Source organism: Lycorma delicatula, chromosome 6 (assembly GCF_047948215.1).
Source record: "Lycorma delicatula isolate Av1 chromosome 6, ASM4794821v1, whole genome shotgun sequence".
Taxonomy (NCBI): domain Eukaryota; kingdom Metazoa; phylum Arthropoda; class Insecta; order Hemiptera; family Fulgoridae; genus Lycorma; species Lycorma delicatula.
In genome coordinates, this window is record NC_134460.1 from 143958812 (window position 1) to 143977319 (window position 18508).

The window sequence follows — 18508 nt, forward strand, 5'->3', positions numbered from 1 at the left end:
GTCATAATTCAAACTTCTCTTTCTTATTTTAATTCGTTGGATACGAAGCCCCTAGTTCTTAACGTTGCCTTTGAATAGCTACAAAATGAAAATGTGTAAAATGAAGGCATAATAAATTAATTGAGATCAATATCACAACAGGAAAGTAACAAGTTCTTTTGAGGACTGTATTTTTAAATACTTAAATTTTTGTTATACAACTAAAAATTATCAGAATAAAATTCGATACACTTAATGACATCATATTTTGGGAACTTTCCTCATACAAAACAATCAATTGTTACCCAACATTATCCAAATAAGTCTGCATCTATTGATAAACAAGATAAAAAGATATGAATACAAGAAAAATATTAAATCACACCTCTTTGGAAGTAATGTCTTTTATATTATATGTATCATTATAATAGACGGAAGTAACTTTCCTTTTCCTTGAAGATGTATGTGAAGTAGGTGCTTTTGGTGTAACATTAACACTTTTTGTACAGTTATCCACGCCTTCATTACTATCTGTTGTTAAATTAGAATTTTTTTCTGTTAATGTCTTCGAATTTTCCTTTGAATCAAGTTGCTGCTTTGGTTTCCTCGTTTTTTTCCTGCAAAATACATTTTAAGATTAGGAATAAATAAATTAATTACTGGTATAAGAGGCGTGATAAAAAATTTTTTGAATTCTGCGCACTGTCTTTTCAACAGAGTTTGTCTTTTTCCCATGCAATGCATTGTCTATAATTTATATCAATATTTTCAGACATAATAGACATGCACAAGGGCTGTTTTTTTTCAACCTCCAATGGGCTGTAAAAAAAATTGATATTAACAAAATGATTTTATTGCTAAAAGTTTAGTAGTAATGAACTTATTTTTCTATATAATTGCAAACCCGATTCAGGCATTTGTCACTTCATGACACCAGCTTTTCGATGCCAAAGAAGTTTGCCAGTGAGGTAAGGTACATCTTGACAGCCTCCTGTAGTTCCTCGTTGGTGGGGGTAGTGTTGTCCATTCGACCATGCTTTCAATTCTAGAAACAGGTGAAAATCACTAGATGGTAGATCTGGACTATACAGTGGATGGTCAAAAACTTCACACTTGAATTGTTTAAGGTCTTGTGTCACAATGGCATAGTGCAGTCGTGCTTCAAAACCATGCTTCATTTGTACTGGATCGCTCTGTGGACACAACAAAGACTTACAATGAACTTTCTTTGTTTGTCCCCTGCTCCATAAAGTCCACCAAAAAGACACCTTTATGATCCCAAACAACTGTAGACCTTGTTTTCCTGTTAGTGACTGTATGAACTTTTTTGACTTGTTTGGAAAAGTATGCATCCATCCACTGCTTAGACTGTTCTTTGGTTTTTGGATTGTCATACTGGATCAAAGTCTCATCACCACTAACAATAGACTATAAAAACTCTTTCTCTTCATTATCGTGTGAGAAACATTAAGGCTGACACCATTTGCTGCAGTTTGTGTCACTCAACATTATTGGGGCCCAATGCGCACACAGTTTCCGGTACCCTAGGTCTTTCTATAGTAAGAATTGTGTAGAGAGAAGGCCTTGAAATTTTTGGGATTTCACTTTTTCCTACACCATTCCCGTACATTACCATCATTTATAAAGTTTTCACCATATTTTAGGCTCATTCTGCGATTGATTTCAGCAGCGCTACATCCTTCTGTTTGCAGAAAATATATCACACTTCGTAATTCACACTTTACGGGAGTATCAATCATAATAGCCATGTTCAATTGCCCGTAGCTTGGATCAGAGTGATGCAATGAAGCCAACAATGGCAGAGGTTTTAGTTGTGATGGGGGGGGGGGCAGCGCAATCGCAAGATGCACAGATCTGGTTCCCGCCTATCTCTTGTTTATTTAGATGCACAATCGAAGGTTGAAAAACAACCAGCCCTCATAGTTCAAATTTGGCAGCCCATTAATTAGGATATTATTAATTAATTATATTATATTATTAATTAGGATTTTATTTGAAAATTATGAACTATAAGATTTGTATTAAAAATAAAATGCCTAAATGTTTTTAAAATAAAGTGCAGTGAAGTAGTTTTTGACGAGGATGTTGCATGCTATAATTTAATGCTCCACATCAATAAGTGAAATTAAGGGTATACCAAAAAATGCTTTTCTTATATGTTTTGAGGATTAGAAGAAACATTGGCATAAATGTGTACAATCTCTGGACTAATTTAAAGGGGACATCACTAAAGAATAAATAAATTCTTTCTGATAGGAATTAAAACTGTCAATTTCTTATCACACCTTGTATATAAAATAAATAAGATAATAAGATATGAAAGCAAGTAAAATAGTCATTAACAAATTATGAGGAAAAAAGTTATAACAAATTTTGACATTATTTAGTTTTAATCCTGGAGTTTCTTCATACATACAACTTAGTATTTAAAAAAAAAATCAAATATAATAATAATCTCCACTTACACTGATTTTCCTTTTTCATCATTAGAACCTTGTTCCAGCTTTTTAAAAAGATAACTTGAATAAAACTGACTTTTGCTGAGGAGATGCATTAACCGTTTATATCGTTGTTCCTTCTCCTCTTTCTTCATATGTTCCTAAATGGAAAAAGATAAAAAACTACTTATAAAAGGATAAAAATTAAACTTTTTTTTTCATGAATGATATAAGAAAATGCAACTTAAATTATTCAATGATTTCTAGAGTAAGCTCCTAAAAAACAGGTTGGTGAACCGCTAGAAAGAAAGTTTACAGATTAAAATAATCAACAGAAAAAAATATATTTTTTTAAAATATTATTGAAAATGATTAATTAATAAAAACTGATATGTGAGCCTTAAAAGCATCACTACTTTTGTTATTTTATGATTTTTGTTCAAGTATACTGTGCATTAAATTAGTATTTTGGAATAAAAATGATATATTATATTGAAAACTAAGCCATGATGCAATATGATTAAAATTAAACAGCTGTTGAAAAACTGTGATACTTTATGTATTTTTCTTTAGAAAAAAATGTGTGGAAACAAGCATATTTTTTTTCTGAATCCACATCAGGTTACAATTACAAACTCATCATATGTAAAGAGAGTGAAACTGAATAATACAGAATCAAAATTATGGACATGTAAGAAATTTTGGTACTTACGTATTAACGTCACTACAGCTACAGCTTTATTTAAAATTGAGTATTTATTTTATTGAGTCTCTTTATTAATTTTAAGAAATGGTTATTTATATTTATTTATTTCATAAATATAATTTAACCAAACTTAACCTACGCTCACTAACCTTGACTAATTAACACCGTAATTTTTTGAGTATTTATTTAATAAATTCAGTAATTATTGCAGTTATTTATTATGTAAATAATGTGTTAATTAGTCAAGGTTAGCGAGCGAAGCAAGCGTAGGTTAAGTTTGGTTAAATTATATATTTATAAAATAAATAAAAATAAAATATGTTAAACTCTATATCGACCCATTTTCCACCGAAATCCGATTGACTGCTTTGTTTTTAAATAAAACTGTAGCTGTGGGGGCGTTAATACGCAAGTACTGAAATTTTATACTTTGATGAATAACCTGCTTCACAAATAGACAATATAGACAATTTTTATTGTAGTCCAGAACTAGCTACTGGCCTAAAAGGTAAGGACACAGATATGGTAGGAACAGTCAGGCAAAACAGAAAGGTGTCCCTAAATGTTTTTCTGTACAAAAATGAAAAATCTAGCAGTAAGAATAATCAGGAAAAATTATGATTTTAAAATGGAAATGATAAAAGAGGAGTGCTGTTTGCTGACTGTACATAAAGTTTCTCTAGTTGAAGTAAAGAGGAAGTGATAAAATGTTATTGTTCCTTCCTGATAAATGTCTAAATTTATGCAGGAGGAATCTACAAAATGATCAGATGCTTGGTACTAAGTGGAAGAAAATTTGACAGAAGTGGAAGAAAAAATTCAAACACTTTAGGAAATATGTGTACATAAAATGCACATATTTTCCACCATAAGTGTGGAGAAATGTACACATCAGAAAATGTTTAGTCAAACCAACTGTGGACTAACACACACTTCATCAAGAAACCGAAGAAAGGAAGGCAATCTCTTGCACACCCATTGAGATTGAAGGAACAAAGACTTTCCTGAAAATGTACTCAAAACAGGAAAGAAATCAAATGCTTCAAAATGAACTGATGTATGTTTGTCAACAAAAAGAGCATAAGAAGATATAATGTACAGTGTGCCATAAATGGTGCACAGCCCCTTGCTTCAAAATATTTCTACACAAAAGAAATATTAAAACCATTTAGGATAATTTAAGAAGATATTTTGCATGCAAAATAATTTTTTTTGATTGAAGATAAAGAACAGCAAAATATCATTAACATCTATTTGAAGAAATGAAAATCAGTACGGGGTCATTAAATAATATTTATTTAAATTCAGAAATTTTTTTTAGTAGTACAGATGAAATACAGGTGGAAATTACATCAAATTTTCTGTAATAACTCTGTTGTTTGTCAACAGTTTTCAATAATAAGGTAACAATTTACAAAACTTAACATATTTGCTAGCTAATAAAGCATATTTTGAAAAAAAAAATTCTGTACTGAAACATAAATTTGTATATTTTATCCACAATACAAATATTTACCTCCATTTCCTTTTTCAGTTTTTCTTCTTCTCTTGCAGCTTCTGCAGCAAGCATCTTTTCCTCCTCAATCATTTTGTCAGTAATAATAACATCACCACTTTCCATGGAGCACTCTGTAGAACTTGTACTTGCATCATCATCATCATCTATTAAAAAAACAAACAACAAAATGAGTGTTATATTCATGTTCAATGCTCTCATATAATCAACCATTACAGAGTAAAGTTTCATCTACTCTGAAGACTAATTGATTAATCTTCCAGATATTCACTGAAAATAGGCATCTATTAGTCTGGTTTCTAAATAAAATTATGAACTAAAATCCTTGTAACTTGACCATTTCGCAGAACAAGGTATCAACAAGAAGCATAATCAAAGTTTTAATGGATGCAACTTGAGGATTAAAGTCAAATTTGTTCACACTTTAATATATCACAGTAAATATGCTTAAGATCTGGAAAACAAAAGATCTAAATGTCAGAAAGCAGGTGACCTGTAAAAGGTAAATTCCTTGTTGCATTATCAGTACTCTAGTCAATTTATCAGTTTTGTGGGTTACCAAGACCTATTCAAATTCTAATCTATTCTGAGGACCAGATGTCACTATAAAGGAAATATAGTCACTATAGAGAGACTACACCAATGTCCCATGGTATTAGTTATGTAAACGACGGACGAACAGCACAGTTGATCATTTTTAATGACTGACAAGTTTGACTCTTTTAACTATTTAAGGGTAGTTTATGGTTTATTCCTTTCTCCACAAACTCTAACCTTAACTTCACCTCTAAGCTCTCTCCAAAGAACAGATTAGCCATAATTCGCAAAACTGATTGCTAAACCTTGCACAGGTTACACATTGTCCAAACCTGCTTTAATCAGATCTTGTGCCTTTCTGATCCTAAGCACATCTACTAAATATATTAAAGTATGAAAAAAATTAAGGTAATCAAGTAACTGTTCAGAATGACCAATAAATTTTCATTGTCATTTAAGTTAAACAATACTAATGCAATTACTTCTATGAAGTTTGCATTTGTTAATGGCTAATAACTCTTTCACTAGATGTCACTTAAAATGTATTAAAAAATTAAATCAATAAATTTAAACTATGCGGGCAGTCCAAAAAGTAATCAAAATAGCTCTAATTAGAAAAAACTTTATTCTGACTCTACATCTACTCTTTTTAAAATAGTATGTATCCCTTAAATGCAACACACTTCTAAGTGCCTCATCCACTTTTCAAACATGAAATCTACCCCATCTTTCAAAAGGACTTTTCATTTCATCTCCAGGGCTTTCATGAGCTATAGATTCAATTCAAATTTTCACCCTTTAAAACCCTTCTTTACTTCTGGAACAACCCGAAGGTGCACGGAGCTAGATCTGAGCTGTATGGTGGGTGAAGAACAGTTTCTATCTTTTTCCATTCAAAGATCCACAGGCTATTTGAGTGACAATGGAAATATCTTGATATAACAAAAGTTTACTAATTTTATTTAGGTTTTTTTTTTGTCTGAAACAAGTTAGCATTTATCTTTACATTGACTGATTAGGAGCTTTATTAAACCACTTCAGTTATTTTACATAATATGTTTATATGTTACAAACCTTAAACATTAAATCTTAACATATCTATGTATCTTAGTGATACATATCACTAGAGATAAACTCTATCACTAATAATTAATCACAACAAAAATTAATTCATTTCCCAGTTTGCACATTACGTGATTATTCAACGCTCATTTTCACATAATTTCTATATGCTCTTCTAAGTTTTACTATAGTAACTTCATACTTTACTTCTCTTGGCATACTATTAAATAATCACAATGTAACATAAGGATCTTTGTGTTACTACTTTTTCGTTCTTTCAATCCTCAGCCTGTTTTATTCCTTAAGAATAACCTGCTACAATTTTTGACAAATGCGATATCTTTCAATAGTACATATGAACCTCTCAATCTCTTTCTCTAAAAATTAACATTAAGCTCAATAACTATATCCTTTGCTCAACATTAATCCAGTATAATGTCAACATTAAATTAACATCTCTATATCGATTAACTTTCAAAATTACTCTCATTCCTCTATTTTGTAAATTTTGTATTCTGTCAATTTGGCCCACATTACTTACAATTAATACTGTGGGACAAAAATTTACATAAGGTGCCACCATGCAGATTGAAAAAATTAAATTTATTTATAATTCTACCAAACACAATTTTTTTTTCCTTTTTTTTATTTCATGTACCAGAGAGCTTTTAGTATCCTGTAAATACCCGATGTTGGTAAATGAATCCACTTTCATAATCCACCATAATCATGACTTTACTGACATTGCATGCAGTTTTCAAATTATTCAGAGGTGGTGAAGGAGTTGACTCCCATCAGGAGCTTTGTTAATTCATCCCAGGATCATAATGGAACACCCAAGACTTGTCAAGACACTAAACAAGAAGCAAGTTCCTTATTTCTTGTAGCAAGCCAACAATTCGTTGCAGACAAATATGCAGTACACTCCATATAATTAGACGTTTAGTACCATGGAACCCAAGATACACAAAACATTTCATACTTATCCATTCACTCAGAATATTGTGAGCATCGCTGTTTGAGATGCGTAGCAGTACTCCTGACTGCTACACAATGATATTGACCTCAAATGATGCTCAGTTAACCTGCTCTCACCATATTTTCCATGCTTTATTGTCTAGCCAAAACTGTGGGTGCTAAGAAAATGTTGCACGTGACACATACTCTTCATTAAAAACATTTTATGTTTCAGAAGCTTGTTTTTTTGTTTAAATGGACACAAAACAGGATTGCATAACATTGCTATATATTTTTTCCATAGGTGTGTTCGGTAATCACCCAACACACTTTACAAGAAAAATCACTGGCTACATAGCTTGAAATAGACAACAAACTTTGATACTTGCAGTCTACTTAAAATCTTCTGGAAATTATCTGTCAGCTGTGGCTTCTGATAAAACAAACTCTCACCTGATATCCAATGTAAATGTACATAACTAGATCTGAGTTACACTAGATAAAGCCTATTTTTATATTATATCAGATGAAGAATTTCTTAACTTTACTTCCTGGATTGAACAGTTAATGGGAAAATCACTTAAAAGATTTTATATAAAACTACACCATACTCATTGCTACCATAATGTAAATATGCAAAACTATTTCCAAGCAGATGGTCAATGCAAAACATTATGCTGTCAATAAAATACTGTTGCATACAGGATACACAGCAATTTATGACAATCACATTATTTTGCCACTTGTAGGTAGTTTTCCAAGCATATTATCAAATAAAGTATAGTAATACATGATTTTAAGATTAGTTATGGAACAATTTGTTTATAAATTAGTACAGTCAACAACAGAGTATGTAATCATACTACCTTGAACTTTCGGCAATAAGTGTTTAATTACACGTTAAAAAATGGAAGCTTATTAAAAGAAAATTATTAAAACAGAGTAATTAAAAAATATACATCTAAAAACATTCAACTGAAAGGTGTAAAACATCTCTTTTTAATTAAAAATGTATAATCATATGCACAACAATACTTACTTCCAGCTGTAAGATAAGTTAAAACTGAAGACTCATTCGAAGTAGAACATGGTAATAACATACGATCATTGGATTCTTCCATCCTAGAATCTACTGAAAACATTCCCGAGGAAAATATAGTAAAAAAAAAGGGAACAAATTAACACTTGTTCATTCTTGTAACCATGTACCAATAAATTCAATCTGAAAGCTAAAACTAGGCTATAAACTATTTATTAAAAAATAAACATATAAAACGTTTGAAAATCAATCTTTGGAGCAATTAATTACAAATTACATCAATTTAGAACAGACTACAGAAATCACCATATTACAAACCGTACTACACACTACTATTAACAATGGAAAGCGCGGCAACCGACAAATCGACAAACAGAGGGAACCACTGCCTTCAAAATCATGTTCGTAAACAATATTTTAGCCTCTTACAACAAAGTAAACTGTTTATATCAGTGGATTTATGTGCATGATAATAATAATGTTGTTAATTGATATTACTTAATTGTATTAAGTTATTTTAAAAATGGTACGAATTATTTGTTAAGATCAATTCGTAAATCCTTTTTGTGAACAGAATGCCAAATTATTTTTATAGATAATATTGAAAATAAAAAATTTATATATATATATATTTTTTTTATAAAAAATAATTGTCTTAAACATCGTCAATAAAATGTGAAAGCGAGTAACCAAGTTGCACATACTTTAATCTTTTGAACTACGGAAATATACTCATGATGTTTTGTAACATCACATAATTTTGGATTTTTCAGTTTAATCTTTGTAAATGTAGGTTATGTTTTCCGTAAATGAAGTGTGTATGCAATCTGTGCTGTGATATAGGTATGAACTTAAACTAAAGTTGCGTTATATTTACGAATTAAACATGGAGCAAAACGAAAAAGGCACGTCAGTGTTTAAAAGTACTGAACCTGTAGACGATGCTTGGTCTATGAAAATACCGAAATTTGGTCCTGAAGACAATAAACACTCGCTGTTGGAAGAAAGTTCTTTTGCAACTTTGTTTCCTAAATACAGGGAACAATACCTCCGGGAAGTTTGGCCACTCGTGAAGAAATGCCTGGCTGAACATCATATTAAAGCAGATTTGGATGTACTGGAAGGAAGTATGGTAGTAAGAACTACAAGAAATACTTGGGATCCATACATCATTATAAAAGCTAGAGATATGATTAAACTGATGTCTAGAAGCGTACCATTTGAACAAGCGAGAAAGGTTTTACAAGACGATATTGGTGCGGATATTATAAAAATAGGTTCTATTGTTAGAAGTAAAGAACGTTTTGTTAAAAGACGTCAGAGGTTGATTGGAGCTGGTGGTTGCACGCTGAAGTCAATTGAGTTATTAACAAATTGTTATATTCAAGTTCAGGGACAAACAGTTGCAGCTCTTGGTCCTTATAAAGGTCTTGCTCAGGTTTGTACATTTGTAACTTATTTGTTTCAATTATCTTGTATTTATATTGTAGAAAAAATAACATTTTATCAATTATATAATTTGTGATATAAAAAATACAATGTTGATTGTCATGGTTCAGGTTTTCAACCCAGAAATCTTTGGCTAGAAGGCAGATATACTGTCATGAAGACTAGTTGGAGCTGTTGAAATAATATTACTTAAATGTCATTCCATGTTAAATCACCCAGATCATGTAACCCACCACCTCAGATTTTAATAAAACTTTATATTTGCTGTTATTTATCAACTTCCTAAGAATATTAACAAAAAAATTTGACCTCGACACTTTTTTCAGTGAAATTTTCAGATTTGAAACTTCTGTTACTCAAGATTGTTCAGGGAAAATGCTATTACATTACAAAATAATTTTTTCTTTAGTATTTCTGTAATTTTTCTTTTTTTTAAATTTTATTCATATACAGTAATGTAAATTTCAAATGCTGAAATGTCCAAAAAGATAAAATAAATGATGTTATTCGCACCTTTCCTACCTCTTAGGGTTACACTTAGTTTAACCATTAAAGTTTTTTTCATAAATCAGTTTTGTAAGTTAGTGAATCAGTTTTTTTTATTTTTTTTAATGTATATTATTTTAACTAAAAACAGTATAGTAATATTTATTTCTTGTTTTACTGTACTATATATTGAGTTGGCATATATAATTTCTTTTAAAACAGCTTTTATCACATTTTATGACATTCACACACATACATCTCTATTACTTAATTAACTGTTTCAGTGAACAAACTGTTCATCAGCTAGTGGTAATTGCCTTTACCACTAATTTTATATTATAAAAAAATTATTTTTGTAATTGTTAAAATTAAGATTTTTTCTTTTAATCCCAGTTGGTAGTGGAGTTCTCCCTCACCATTTAAACTGGCCTCCGTAGCACAAGTGGTAACATCTCAGCTTTTCATCTGGATGTCCTGGGTTCGAATTCCAGTTGGTCATGGCATTTTTCATACAATACAAAATATGTGGCAATACCATAAAGCTAAAATAAAAACAATGCTTTTGACTGCAGGTTTATTGTATGCTAGTTGTATAGCATTTAATAATTATTGTATAAGCTCAAAATACCTAACCTAAGGGACAAAAATATCTTTGTTGTCAAATTCTGTGTGGTATTTTTAGCCCATGCAATTACTGGGAAAGTCGTTGGGACCCATATTTGTAGTGTAAGGTGCTTGGCAAACTGTACAGGAGTATTGTCATGATGAAGTTTTTAGTTGTACAATTTTCTCATCTGAATCTTTTTGATATTACTATTTGTTATTTACTTTCCCATCTAGTTTTTTTTTTTTTAGATAGATTTCATAAGAAAGCTACCTACTGTAATGGGTACCATGAATTGACTTCTGGAAAATTTTGACATATCTTCATGTTTCACATCCCCCAGACCCCAAAACCACTGTCAGTTCAAAAGTTTATATATACATATATTTCACTTTCTTGCAGACACAATAACTGCTGTATTTTGCGCCAATCACTTTCAAATTGATACATAAAATATAACATCCCAAAATCTTGGTCAAGTTCATTAATGGGCAAAATCGGACCATGGGGAGCTTTTTCAAAAAACAAAATATAGCTATAACTTTCTTATTAAGTAAAACTAAAATATTGAATTCATTTAAAGTTCTAACTATTCTTTGGATAAGGGCCCAAAACTTATCTAAGTAAAGTTTTTTGATATCACCAAACATTGACCCAGGGGGTGGAACAAGTGGGGTTTCGAAGAAAAAAAATAAATATCATACTTCCCTTAATAGGGACAGTATCGAATCAGTTTAAAGTGGTCATTAGTTCTCTAAACATTACCTAAAACTTTTGTCTGAAACCATTTTTGATATTACCAACATTTACGGCAAGGGATGACCAAAATGTTGCTGGAATTGTAAGATTGTGCTTTTTATATGCTAAGCATGTTGAACTATTTTCAGATGCAACCATTGTCATATTAAGTTTGAAGTTTTTCTTAACTTTAAGAAGGAAATTTTTTTATCCCTCACTTAGCACTGGTGGTTATCTACCTTCCAGCATGCCGAAAGGGATATTTCTAAATTCTGATCTTATATCAACATTTCAGTATCTCTGAAGTTCAGCCATTTTTGAAACAATTACAGCACTTTAATCATGTAACTTCCAAGAATATTGCAGGATACTTTCTGAATTATGCATGTCACTTTTAACTTTGTATACAAAGATTATGAAAAAACTTGACACAGCAGTATTATTAACATGTTATCACAACATGCAAGAAACAATATGATGAAAGCATTTAACATAATTATTCACAAAGATTGGTGGGCTGTGATTTGTTTTGCTGACAAGGTTAGAAAAAAATGCATGTACAGCAAGCAAGGATTCACTAAAGCAAAAAAAAATGTGATAAATTTTGAATATTTTCATATAATGTACTTCCTTCTGTACTCATGGATCCCGAGCAAGCTGGTAGACAATCCCCTTCCTCTTTTGTTCTTTTTCATTGGATGAGTTCAGTAGAAATTTGGTCTGCCGCTGCCCAATTCTGTCTATGGCATCATGTCATAGTTGACAAAGCCAGTCACTTCTTTCTTGAATGAAGTAGCAGCTGAGGACCTTATTAGATAAAACTAGGCCTCCTATTTCTCATTTAATTTAAACTTACAGTATGAAAAAGCTTAGTGAAAGACATCAACCTATTGAGAACAGCCTTTTTTCAGATTTTCGAAAAAATTTTAAGTAGCTTTTTTTGCTATTTAAGAATCATGTTCAAATTAGGGATGTGACAAATTGTATTTTGTAATAGAAACATGAAACCAGTACACAGCTAAATCATGCACTGTATTCTGTATCAGGTCACATGCTAAGCAATATTATGCTCAGTGTACAGAATCAGTGCAGTGAACAACTACACACTGCATTGTGATTGGATGGTTCAGTTTGCCTGTAGTTCTAATCGTTTAAAATGAAACTAGACCAATTCTTTTTCAGTTCAATTGAAGTTAAATCTGAATCATATACAATTGCCTTTACTTTTCTGCCACCACTTCGAAATCATACTGTACTCTTTTTCTCCTTTTAATTGGCGTATGGAGAACTAGCATTATAAAAAGCTGTGGTTGTAGTTGTAATCAAAAAGGTGTTACGCCTTGGGGAGTGCATGTGTAAACTATTGTTTGACACAATGGGTGTGTCAATACAGTTATGCAAGCTAGAAGGTCATAGAGATTCATGAACTTCAAAACATTGTAAGTCAGAATGCATTGATAGAAACAGTAGTAGAAACACAACCTTAACTTCTTTGTTTCTTTCAGGACAGACAGAAACATAGACTATGTATATAAGAATTAGAGGGTATTCTGGCACCAGATACTAAAAGTTTGTGATTCTTTGAATCAGAAACATTTAGTTTTTATTTCAATTTGCTATTTCTATTAAAATTAATATGCAAATGTCAAGTGCCCCAGTAACATTTCAACAAAATCCTGCCCATTTCACTTTAAGCTACTATATTCTCATAACTACTTTAGTGAATTCTCGATTGTACATGAAATTAAAATCCACCGAACTTATCCCAGTATTTCTCAGTGTAACTAACAGTTAATGTATTTAATATTGTAGACTTGGATTTTTTATTTTAAATTAGAAATTTTTTTTTTTTTTTAGGTAAGGGAAATAGTAGAAGATACGATGAAAAATGTCCATCCAATCTATAACATTAAAGCTCTTATGATTAAAAGAGAGTTAGCAAAAGATCCTAAATTACGCAATGAAAGTTGGGAAAGATTCTTACCAAAATTTGTGTCAAAGAATTTAAGTAAAAGAAAACAACCAATGAAAAAGAAACAGAAGAAGAAATATACACCATTCCCACCTCCACAAACTGAAAGTAAAGTTGATAAATTACTTTCTTCAGGTGAATATTTCTTAAAAGATAATGAACGAAAAAATAAAAAACATGAAGAGAAATTTTTAAAGCAACAAGAGGCCAGTAAATCTAGAGAAGAAAGAAGAAATAAAGCATTTGAAGCTCCTCAAGAAGATAAAATTAATAAATCTAAACCATCACAAAATGATATAGATATTGAACACTTAAAGAAAAAATTAAAAAAAAAGAAACTGAATATAATTTGAACTTATTTTTTATTTATTGTTTTTTTTTTTTTTTTTATTATAAATTATTCTTTAAATAAATATGTTAGTAGGAAATATTGCATTTTTGAATTCATTTCTCATTTATAATTTATTTAGGATATTACTTTAATCTTTACAGTGCTTATTCAAATTGTAGAATTACTTTAATTAACAAACCTTCAAAAGAATTTTATAACAAATTTTACATTCAAATTATAATTTTTTATTGTTCCTAATGTGTATGTTGTAATTTGTTCAACAAGTGAACAATAAGCAACTGCCCAATAACCATTGCCCAATGAGATGAGCTGAGATATGTATGACATGTAAATGAGGTGATATTTTTGAGATGAGTGGTTAATTAAACCCTCAGTCACCAAAGTATGCTGGTTCAATGACCGGTATTCAATTCAGTATAAAAGTAACTAACTTTTACTAGGATTTAAACCATCCTCTGAAATTAGTGGTGTAGCCTCTGCAACCACCTTACATGATTGCAGAGGCTAAACAGAAAAAGAGGATCTAAACCTCAGAACCTTCGACTTTGAAAATCACCTGCTGAACAACTGATTTGTGATGAGTTAACCACTAGACCCAGCTTGGTGGGCTCAAATTATAATTAACTAAGATATTCTAAAAAAAGAATGGAAGTATATCTTCTTTACAAACAAAACCTGAGTTTATCATTGAACTCTTGGTTTTCTAAGATAACGATTTCATCTTCTATAATTGGTGGCTTATTAAACTGAAATTTTATTAATTTACATTAATTTAATATTCATTGTTAATTTTTAAGTATTTATTGTTATGATTATTTTTGGTCTCTTATGTTCAAGTGTTTTTCTTCATTTTTATATATGATCAAATAGTGGAAAGTTGTTGATTGATGTAAAATAGTGGTTTCTTGGAGTACTCAATCCTGAATCACATCTCAGAAAAAATTCACTGATACATTGAGGGTAAAAGATTCTCATTAGTTGTATGTAGTTTCTTACACATAGCTATAGTAGTAGAGCACCATCATACTGACAAAATTTTACGAAGTTTTTTCTATGTTTCAAAATCCTAAAATCACATAATTCTGATGCTTGTCCAAGTAGTTTATTTTCTGTTACTGATGCTAAAAATAATCTTAAAAAAAATGTTGGTTCCTGTAAGTAAAAAGATGATATAAAAACAGCCATATCAAATTGTTACGCCAAAATAAGATTCTCTGATTTTTGTGGTACCAGTACATGCAGTTATATTTATTAAATCACCTACTTTACTTAGAACTTGCTTCATCAACTAAATTATTTTACAGAATAAGTCTTGAGCCATGGCCAGGGTCTAAGCACCAATTAACAAAATTGAGGTCTGTAATCTAAATTATTTTCAAGCAGAATATGTACAATTAATTTATTCCATTACTCTGGCCTTGAAAAACTTCAGAAATCAATCTTCTACTTAATTTTTCAGAGCTCAAGCCATGGGTTGAGACCTAAAATAAATAAATAGTCATTTGTTTACCCATGTGTAAACAAATGACTATTTAATTTTCTTCTTTTCATAAATCCATTACAGAACCATATTTTTCAAAAATACCACTTAACATTTTTAAAAACTGGATGCAACAACCATACACTTTTTATACGTTTCACTTTAAAAACTATTCCTTAAACAAAATACAGAATAAATATTACAAATTTTGAGAAAAAGTTAATACGGTCATAAAATGGTTAAAAGGAAACTTACACTCGGTAACAGAAAAAAGTAAATGCCTATGTAGATATTGTTGGAGGATAAACTATAGGACTTTTTATATTGAAAGAAGAACAGTGAATTCATATCATCATCTGTTGCTAATGAAATAGCTGCTATTCGATTCATCAATTGATGTTCAGTATACAATCAATCAAGTACATATATCATTCCAACAGAGCACCACCGCACTTGGGTTTATAAATCTAATATTTAAATGAGCCCTCCATTGACAGTTAAACCGTGTTCAGTCCACTTCTCGAGTAGGATTCTATTAAACATAAGGAGATGCGATTTAATGTAAACAATAATTTTGAGTTAGCAAACAACTAATCAACACCTACTTAGCGGAATTAAAAAAAAATGTACAGGAACGAGAAGTTCTCACAATATACTTTTATAAAACTAGTGCAGATTTTACACGTAAACATGCAAATTATAAAATTTACAGCGCAGCTAAACCATTCTATCCACTCACAGACGATTGCCACACCACACCGAAACATAGTGCACCAATACGCCCGCAGTAGGCCGACTAATTGATAAATTTCAAATTGTACATGTGTACTCTTTCTATATGTGACCATTGCAGTGACTCATCACTTATACTCTACCCATAACTACTAAGCGATACTAGCCGCGTCGTAGACCTAATTACGGCGAGTCCAGTAGCCCACCAACTAGGATATAGCTCTACGAGCATGTTAGTATGCGGGAATTATAGCCACATAAGTCAGAGAAGTGAACCATTAATAGACCAAATAACGAAACGTGAATTTGTCTTATAAATACATCCACTCAAATCTGCGTAAATCACATCGAGTTTCCACTGACCGCGGGAACATGTTAACACGTTCGACCGTACGCAAGTGTCACAAAATGCAATTTACTTAAGCTAAAAGGATCAATTTTATAAAACCATACAGTAAGATATGAAATGTTGCCTACGTAGGACGCAGCAGAATATGGCATTGGAAAAATTGAAAGAAAATATAAATAAATTAAAATAATAATAATACATATAAATCAGCAAAAGCGAACTTAGGCGGAACAAAGGGAAAGGGTGGTAAACCTTGGATGTCGGAGTATATATTGTAGCTGATGGATGAACGTAATAAATATACGAATGCTAGTGATGAAGAAAGTAAAAGGAACTATCGACAATTAGGAAATGCAAACTAGCGAAAGATGATCGAATTAAATAAAAGTGGAAAGGGAAAGACCATCGGTAAATTAAACGGAGCATAAGGGAAAGTTAAGGAAAATCTTTTGGAACATAAATAAGAATCCAGTAATGTGTAAAACAAAGATGTTATGTACACCGATTTATAATAAGAAAGGTGGGTAGAATATATTGAAGAATTAAACGAAAAAAATGGTGTTATGGAGTAAGAGACAATACTAAGATCTGAATTTAAGAGGGCATTAAAAGATTTGAATGGCTGAGGCTGATGGTATAGTCGTAATAAAAGCAGAATTACTGCGCAGTGCTGGTGAGGATCGACAGATATATTATACAGACTGGAATTTAATATTTACGAAAAAAGGGAACTTCAGAAAGAGTGTTAAAGTCATGATACAAAAGAAAGCAGCAGCAGATAAATGTGAAGAATATAGAACAATTAGCATAACAAGTCGTGCATCAAAAATGTTAACTAGAATTGTGTACAGAAGAATTGAGAGGAGAGCGGAAAAAGTGTTAGGAGAAAACCAATTTGGTTTCAGCAACAGAATAGGAACAAGGGAACCAATTTTTAGCATTCATGTTGATATTAGAAGGAAGATTTAAGAAAAGCAAACCAACGTACATGGCATTTGTAGGCCTAGTAAAGGCAGTCGATAATGTAAACTTGAATAAAATGTTCAGCATTTAAAAAAAGTTAGGGTTCAAGTACAGAGATAGAAGAACAATTGCTAACATTTGCCAGTCACCAAACAGCAACAGCAATAATTGAGGAACATAAGAAAGAAGCCGTAGTAAAGAAGAGAGTCCGACAAGAATGCACTTTATCCCAGTGACTTTAATATTTACATAGAAGTGGCAGTTAATGACGTTAAAGAACAATTTCGATCCGGAGTGTCAGTGGAAGGTGAAAAGATAAAGACGCTACGATTTGCTGATTATATAGTAATTCTAGCTGAGAATAAAAAATATTTAGAAGAGCAAATGGATGGCATATATGAATTCCTACGCAAGAACTACCGCATGCAAATAAACAAAGAAAACACGATAATGATGAAATGTAGTAGAAATAATATAGATGGACCACTGCGTATAAAAATAGGAAGTGAACGATTGCGGAGGTAGAAGTGCGTTGTTATTTTAGAAGTAGAATTACTAAAGATGGACGAAGCAGAAGCTACGTAAAATGCCGTATAACGCATGCCAAACGAGGCTTCAGTCAGAAATATAATTTGTTTACTTCAAAAATTAGTTAAACGTCAGAAAAACATCTTTGAAAGTATATGTTTTGAGCTTAGCTTTATATGGAAGTGAAACTTGGACCGTTAGATGAGGTGCTTAAGGTATTTTGGAAGACCAGGGGGATCTCAACCAGCGGATACCATTGTGAACTAATTTTTTTCTACAGATATGATATATTTGCAAGAGACTTGTTCAAATTAGTAATATTTCAGTTCTATCTTGAGGGATGGTTATGGATATCAAAATCATTAATCTTATTGAAGTATATATCATTAGAGTGGTGTAAAACGGATGATGTAATTACTATGTAGTCTTATGGTATTTGGGGAAAAAATTAATCTTTTTAAAGTGTTTTTAATATCAGCTCAGATTAAAAAGCAACAAATCTTGTCTTACATATATAGGAATAGGTATATAGATAACTCACTTATATGCTTGAGCTGTTAAGTTCACCACCAGCACTTTGTAAAATAATGTTAAGAAAAT

At 31.1% G+C, this 18508-nt stretch overlaps 2 protein-coding genes across 2 annotated transcripts in view; one reads left to right on the plus strand and one right to left on the minus strand.

Moving 5' to 3' along the window:
- Positions 1-8619, minus strand: part of LOC142326320 (lymphocyte-specific helicase-like) — a 68121-nt gene extending 59502 nt beyond the window's left edge. The window contains exons 1-4 of the mRNA XM_075368725.1: positions 8256-8619; positions 4661-4806; positions 2466-2599; positions 365-596 (exon numbers count right to left, since the gene is read on the minus strand). Of these exons, the coding sequence (XP_075224840.1) occupies positions 365-596; positions 2466-2599; positions 4661-4806; positions 8256-8358 (615 nt within the window). The 5' untranslated portion in view covers positions 8359-8619. The remainder of the gene's footprint in view (positions 1-364; positions 597-2465; positions 2600-4660; positions 4807-8255) is intronic.
- Positions 8620-8982: 363 nt separating this feature from the next.
- Positions 8983-13926, plus strand: dbe (KRR1 small subunit processome component homolog dbe). Its single transcript, XM_075368726.1, has 2 exons — positions 8983-9693; positions 13390-13926. The coding sequence occupies exons 1-2, from the start codon at positions 9142-9144 to the stop codon at positions 13855-13857; spliced, it is 1020 nt and encodes a 339-aa protein (XP_075224841.1). The 5' UTR covers positions 8983-9141; the 3' UTR covers positions 13858-13926.
- Positions 13927-18508: the final 4582 nt, after the last annotated feature.